The 7,225-nt window shown below is 41.3% G+C and overlaps 2 protein-coding genes across 2 annotated transcripts in view; one reads left to right on the top strand and one right to left on the bottom strand.

Annotated features, from left to right (window-relative positions):
- Nucleotides 1-3,857, bottom strand: part of chtopa (chromatin target of PRMT1a) — a 5,851-nt gene extending 1,994 nt beyond the window's left edge. The window contains exons 1-3 of the mRNA XM_026348229.1: nt 3,588-3,857; nt 2,471-2,560; nt 1,221-1,371 (exon numbers count right to left, since the gene is read on the bottom strand). Of these exons, the coding sequence (XP_026204014.1) occupies nt 1,221-1,371; nt 2,471-2,535 (216 nt within the window). The 5' untranslated portion in view covers nt 2,536-2,560; nt 3,588-3,857. The remainder of the gene's footprint in view (nt 1-1,220; nt 1,372-2,470; nt 2,561-3,587) is intronic.
- A 17-nt stretch (nt 3,858-3,874) lies between these two features.
- Nucleotides 3,875-6,787, top strand: snapin (SNAP associated protein). Its single transcript, XM_026348230.1, has 4 exons — nt 3,875-4,069; nt 4,548-4,594; nt 4,708-4,826; nt 5,821-6,787. Exons 1-4 carry the CDS (start codon nt 3,954-3,956, stop codon nt 5,926-5,928), a joined length of 390 nt encoding a protein of 129 aa, XP_026204015.1. The 5' UTR covers nt 3,875-3,953; the 3' UTR covers nt 5,929-6,787.
- Nucleotides 6,788-7,225: the final 438 nt, after the last annotated feature.

Raw genomic sequence — 7,225 nt, 5'->3', positions numbered from 1 at the left:
TTTAATTAAAAGGGGGTCTTGATTTATTAACATCATAAACATCTGATCCGGCCGATTCTAAAGGAGAGGCAAGACCAGCTGAAGATGTCACCAGAGAAGAAGTCTGCCTCAGCTCTGTAATTTAGTTAGTATAACTAATAACTCTCAGACACCCAGTCCTGTGATTGTTAAGGGGTATTGCAGGTTGAAACAAAATGCGGGTAAAAGAAATATGACAATGACACCAAAAGTGAAAATAAAGGCAGTTTTTTGCTAACCAGATCAATTTTAACCATATCCAATTTAATCTATAACTGAAAATGCAGCTGAGCGACAGCAAATAGGGAGGTTATTATTCTTACACTAGGCTACTAGAGCCTCTCTTCCAAGTCTTGCGAAACCCATAAACAATCTACATCGTTACAATGAGCACCTACACCAATCGGCACATAACACCACCACCTGAGTAGGAGGCTGTATAGTGGCAGACAGGTCAGAGAGCTCAAGCCGACCTTTGTCCACCACAATAACCAATGGGTGATGTTAATTTTGTAGCTGACTGACACATGCGTTTCACTGAGCTACAAGTACAAGGCAGGTAATTGATCTTATATTAACAGGTGCAGTGCAAGTCAAGTACAGATCTTTTTAGGTGTGGCTTTGCAAAACATGGCCCTTGCAGAAATCTTGCACATACACATTTACAACAGGCTGTTCTGTCAATTTAAAATCATGGAATTAACATGAGATAGCAATAGCTGATGTGGACTAATGATGCTGGACTGATACAAAAAAGGCAGCCAAGATGTAAGTACAGCATAATCTCTACTTGGATTACAGATCGTGTTGTCATTTTGGACAGACCTGGGCTGCTGGATATAAATCTTCAATCACACATAGAGGGTCATATGGAGGACTGAAGTAGTATAACTAAATATGTTTGTAAAGTTAAGTCAAATTTAATTAAATTACAGGTGTCCAAGAGTTAGGTGATAAGTGGATGCGATAGTGGATATATACAGTATCTTCATACCGTCAAATTACAGGATTTAACCTGAGATTATGTTATATATGGAACTAAATTCCTATTCCTGAGTTTTTTCTCAGACAAGCAAGTAGAAATTTTACATGTCTCCCACAATCATTACCTATTAGTATAAGTATAGACCAGTAGAAAGCTGACAACACGGACCTGCGAGAATGCCCACTTACTCAGCTTGTGTGATCTTTGGTCACCTTACCTGTTTGTGATTCAGAGCAGCTTGCACCGAGGGCCGGTTCTCCATCTGCTGGGCCAGCCGGCGATTCCGGGCACTGGCCAAGTGTTGCTGTTGCATGGTGGCTCGAATGCTTACTGCAGTGGGCTGCTTGTTCTTCAGCATGTTAGTGAAGCTTTAGAGGTGGGAGGGGAAAAAGAGGGAAGAAGTAAAAGAAGGGGACAGGGGGATACACAGAGGAGGAGGAGGAGGAGGAAGCAGGGTTCCACATCATGTCATTTCTCATATTATGGATGTGACCACACTGACTCTGGTGGCTCTTTTGTCATGTAAGACTTATGTTCCACTTGTTGGCACTCACTTTCTCTCTCAATCAAATGACAATTCAGAATCATTTATTCACTTGGATTTAACATGTTTTCAAACAAGCACAAAAAAGAAAGCCAAAACTGCAGAGTAGAGAGTAAAAGCAGAGAGAAGATGGCAGAGGGAGCACAATTTGCCACTTACGGGCCTCCAGCTGACTGGCTGGGGTGTCGTCACGCTGCAGCAGCAGAGGCCCTGGACGTGAGGAGTGCTTGGCCACCCAGCCACTTAAAGCATGGACCGTGACATGTGGTTCAACCACTTAGAGACTCGAGTGCAGGGAAGGAGAGCTGGAGGGGGGGAATATGGAGCTCTTTGCCACGTCCAAGCTGGGACTGAGTACCAGTTTCTTATAGAGTTGGAGAAGAGAAGATAGAAAGAGAATAAAATGAGCATGTGCTCCATTTGTACTGGTTTGAGAGAGAAAGGTTTGAGAGGCAGAAAACATCAAGTAGTGCTCCATTTCACTGGTTAAGCTTATGCTTCCCTCTCTCTTTTAAGAGGTGTATACTTGATGTACACACTGCTCTGTAAATAACAGGGAGCAGGAGTGCCAAAGAAGAGACAGTGGTCTGCTTCAGCGTAGATTTACCAAAGCTTACCAAGTAAGACCACTACCCTCTCCCCTTATCTACATGGGTGCACTGCTCACACAAGATTTTTGGCACAGGAAATCACAATCTGCTCCATGTTAAATATCACATTTAATTCTGCTAGTGCATTAACAAATGTTGACAAAGCCAGTGAAGTTGAATGAGCAGTGCACACATTGAGGACAGCCAGAATGGTATCCATGTCACTTCCGGTCCCCAACAGTGGCCCTCCGCAGAGAGCACTAGAACCTTCACAAGCCATGGCTGGCCCTTGCATCTGGTGTCTAACTGCTGACAGGGTGCATGGCGCCTCACCGCTCATTTAGGGACACTTTGGTGGTGCTTTTCAGGACGACTTTTTGAGAGGAGGCTGTGCTCATTTTGGAGTCGTTTGCTTGCAGGCTCCTGGAAAAAGAAGGGACAGGAAATAAAACATGATCAGTTTGTAGTCGTAAGAGACATGCTAAAATTACCTTAAATTTAGTAGTAAATGGTCTCAGGGTTAAATCAGTTTTCTTGAGTATGATTGTGTGTGTGCGAGAACAATCAGATGTCTATTTCGTGACAATTTTTAATCAGTATAGAACAATTAAAAAATAACTCTTTAAATTTAACTAATGTTGCTTTTTATGCAGTTTCTTCAATTTTTTTGCGATTAAAGGGTTTGTTTTGGTATTTGATGGTCTAAAGGACAGAGGTTATTGTGCTGATCAAAAGATCGTTTATATGTTGTTATTGTCCCTAACCAAATTACGCCGATTGTCATCATCACATAATACATCAAGCAACTCCTTCAGTCAAAAAAAAAAAAAAATCATCACCAAATAATTTGAGTGCGTCAATCTTTAGATGGTGGCGTCTGTGTAGCAACCGTTTGGTTATGAGGGTGTTAAGGGGAGGCCACAAACAAACACACAGCTGCTGGGCCATATATCACAGACTGACTAACACTTGCAGTTGAGTTTCGATCAATGGGTTTTGACTCCAACCTAACGCCAACACTAACCCTAACCAGCTGAACTCCAACATATTACCGCGTACTTACTCTTCTGTAAAGAAAGCGTGTTTGTTAACCTAATTAATAAATGACTCGACTAATGCTAGACGGAAGCTACCAGGTAGTTATATCGTTAACTTGTTAGCTACCAGGGTGAAGTGTTCATTTAGGGAAATAACTTGTCTTTCAATAGTACAGACTGAAGTTCTTTATGAATTATAACGTCACTTCTTCTCAATACTAACAAACAAGCTAGTTAGCTAAATGAGCTACCGCTAGCTGGGCCACCACAGACTTTAGCCTTATTTAACCGTTAACTTACATTTGCTGGACTATTACGTCGGCCAAGTCACCTTTGCTTGAATATATGTTTAATTATTTTTTTTTATTAATTATTTCTGGATATATTTTTTCCAAGTGGCAAATTTTACTTACCGTGAAGTGAATGTTGCTTCCGTCGACAGAACCGGCTAAAGTTAGCTATCGACGCTAGCCAACGTTAACGCAAGCACGGTGAGGTCGTAAATGGCGTCCTTGCTTTCTTCTGTTTAAACGGAACCTGTGTGTTCGCTTCCAGACTAATTACTATCACAGAACCAACAGACTGTATATACTCGGGTCGTCGTGAGAATAATAACAAAAAGACAAGCACAAGGTTTCACAGCACTGCTTCCTAAAATGGTTCTGCCGTGTCCACTGGCTCTGACGGACGCTCCGTGGGAAGAAAATGGAGAGGCGCTTATGACGCCGCTGTCCCTGTGACGCAGCTTCCGGCCTGTCGGTGTTGACGGTTTTGCTAAAATGGCTGCAGCGGCTTTAGTGGAGACTTCTTCGAGTAAAGATGCCATCGCCGAGGGGCTGCTCGACCTCCTGAAACCAGCTATCCAGCAGCTCGACCTGCACGTACACTCAGTCCGGTAAATGCGGGTTCTTACTGTCAACCCTCATCATAGCTAATCAGCTAACGTTAGCTGCTTAACTTCAGTCTCGTGACTGTTCAGGCTGTGTTGTTTATAGGTTTATAAGTCACATATTACTGTTTCACATGTCATACATGGATATAACTGTCCTACAGGTTTAACCAGACCATGCTGTCTTTTACATCAGCATTGGTGATGATGTCCCATTTGTCATTGTGTCTTCAGCTGCTGTGTGTGCTAACTTACACATGCTCTCATTTGGGGACAATGAGGACCTTCCTCACCGTGTAAATCACTGAATTCTAGAGTAATGGCGTTGTGGTCAGGATAAGCTTACTGAAAGTCTGTTCCTCTTCACTGCAGTGATACTAACTTAAATGGACCTGCACCCTACAGACCTTGCGCTGCATTCTTCATGTTGTATGTTGTATCTGCCATTCATCTTGGACTAATGGGACTATTTCATTCTTTGCAGAGAAAGCCAGGTAGAATTAAGAGAACATATAGACAGTCTTGCCACAGGTAAGCCAGTATCTGTAAAATTACCTATGTTAATATAAAATATACATTTTTAAAACAGCAACTTAAAGTATTGTACATTCAATAACACATGCTTGGTCTCTGTGTCTTGTCAGAGTTGTGCAGGATAAATGAACATCAGAAAGTGGCTCTGGACCTGGATCCTTATGTAAAGAAGCTGCTGAATGCAAGACGTAGAGTAGTGCTGGTAAACAACATACTGCAGAATGCTCAGGTCAGTCCGAGCTTTACTATGCTACTTCTTTCAAGCTGCACTACCAATATAGTTAACAGTGACTATGTTTGATATCTATTATCTCATCTGCAGTGCTGTACCCTTTATTTAGCATTGATTTGCCAATTGCTTAAATGGTGTTGTTGTTACTTTACGTACATTGCTCACATTTCAGTTTAACACGTTTATGCATGTGTGGTAGTTAAGGGATGCAGTGGTATTAACACTAGAGCTGGATACACGGTCTGTTACTTCCAAACACGAACAGAAAAAGATCAGATATGCTAAATTGTCATTATGCGTTAAAGCTTGTAATGGGAACGTAGTCTTGGTGACCAGCTGGTGAACATTTAGTAGTTATATAACTGTGCATTTCCCTCAGGACCTGATGGAGACTAATAAAAAACCTTAAAAAGATGTAAGGTTGGAATTAACCCGATAAGGACATCAGGTAGACACAAAATTGCCTGTCCTGCTCAGCTGCCTGCTATAAATTAGTTAATGCAGTTTGAAAAAATTATATGCAGCTTTTGCTCCTTCTAGTACAGCCACTATTGCATATTTACAGATATTTGTACTAAAACAGCAACATTAGAACTGCTACAGTACTCTGTTTTGTGCTACTGTAGCATGAGTTCTGTGCAGAAATGCTGCCAATTTCTGTGGGCCTGAACTTATGTCAGATGGACAGAAAGAGTGTGAGTGTGTTGCAGCTCCTATTTACTTCTGTTCACACAATACAATAAAGTTGATCAATGAAAACACTGACAATACTTTTCTTTGTCAGATAATAAAAGGTTTAAGCAATATAAAAAAAAAAATATTTAAAAAAGTCTGAAGCGTCATCAATTACATGGTTTTCATTTAATACAAGTTCCAGTACAGTGTGCTTCACAGGAAAGAAGCTAAGGAGCTTAAATATCATCCACCCGTCTCTGTCACTACTGCTGTCACCAACTGATCAAGTCTAAAAACAAAATATTTTTTTCCACAGGAACGTCTGAGGCGACTCAACCACAATGTGGCTAAAGAGACGGCACGGAGAAAGACCATGCTGGAGGCTTCAGGAGTGTTCACGTCCCGCTCACCCAGTAAACCCTAAGGCAGCTCCTCCTGCACAGCAAACACTGTGAACTGTCCTGAGAAGGAGGAACATGTCCGTACAGGAGACTGTAATATCAGGACAATAAGTCCTCCTGTGACAATTATTTAGCTGTCTGTCTGTTGACACATTGAGGGTCTGCACTGCTTTTTCTGGTAGTGTTGTAATTAAATCAAGGCTAGTATCTGCTTAGCATTAGGCAGCTGCGAATATGTTGTAGCCTAAATAGATGATATCATAAACTACATCATATAATCAGCTTTACAGTATCACCAGACCATATCCAGCACACGCTTAAATGTCATGGCCATCCACATTTATTTTATTTCCAGAAAAAGTCAATGAGTGTTCCTACATTGATTGTACAGATAAGAGAAATACTATTACACATGAGCAGCTCTAACGTCACTGAGGCTGCAGGATAGATGCTGCAGCCTCAGTGACACTAGGCTTGAGGGTCTGATCCGTGTGCTGCTGCTGCTGGGAGCTGTTCTGTCCTAATGCACCGTCTTATAAACGTCCTCCTTTCTCTGCTCGCTGGCTTCAGGAGCTGGTTGTTCCCAAAGAAGATCTCGGTTGCTCTCTGTGAGGTGATGTCAGAAACTTAAAAAGAGCGTTGGTGACTCTTATTTTCCTTTCCATTAAACAGTTCAGACACATGTCCTGCTCCTCTGCGTATCCTGGCTTTGGTTATGGGCGTTCCAGTGTACTCTGTGAAGTTATTCTGACATAAAATCAACACAGAACATAATGCTGTTAGTGTAATATTAGAACATCTGTGAAATCCAACATGGTCAGTTTGGATTTTAACTTCTGTATGATATTCATTGCTTTATAATAAATATGTTTGTAAAGTGTCCATTAACGACATGTTCTCGTCTTTTTTTGAGTTTGCATGTTAACAGTTTTGTACATTACTCATTTGTTGACGTGCTGATTAAAATGAAGCAAAGAAAAAGTTTATTTCTGAGTTTATATTTGTCTTTATATTTGTCAATGTCTTTTTCTGCAGGACACATGGAAGATGTTACAACAAACTGTAAAATAGATACCAGCTGGCTGAGCTACCTGCAGAGTGATGTTTTGGAAAATCGATCATCAGCCCTCTGTTCAAAAACAGTAGCCAGGGGGCACTGTCAGAAGAGACAAACCAGGCAAATATTTCATATTTTGCAGCTTTTGACAACTATAAGCCACCATAAACCCCCCATAAGAGCCTTGTAGAGTGCACTGCTACAGCCCCAAATGTTTTTTCAAGTAGTGCATTTCTGTATGTTTATATTCGTATCAAATGCAG

This window comes from Anabas testudineus, chromosome 11 (genome assembly GCF_900324465.2).
Source record: "Anabas testudineus chromosome 11, fAnaTes1.2, whole genome shotgun sequence".
NCBI classification, from domain to species: Eukaryota; Metazoa; Chordata; class Actinopteri; order Anabantiformes; family Anabantidae; genus Anabas; species Anabas testudineus.
The sequence above is the reverse complement of the archived record's forward strand: the minus strand, read 5'-3'. Positions and strand labels throughout refer to the sequence as shown.

What these genes read in the sequence shown, in the direction of transcription:
- snapin (XM_026348230.1), top strand. Translation starts at nt 3,954, where the DNA reads ATGGCTGCAGCGGCTTTAGTGGAGACTTCTTCGAGTAAAGATGCCATC. An exon ending in TATAGACAGTCTTGCCACAG is followed by an intron (nt 4,595 to 4,707) that starts GTAAGCCAGTAT and finishes GTGTCTTGTCAG; the next exon opens with AGTTGTGCAGGATAAATGAA. An exon ending in ACATACTGCAGAATGCTCAG is followed by an intron (nt 4,827 to 5,820) that starts GTCAGTCCGAGC and finishes TTTTTTCCACAG; the next exon opens with GAACGTCTGAGGCGACTCAA.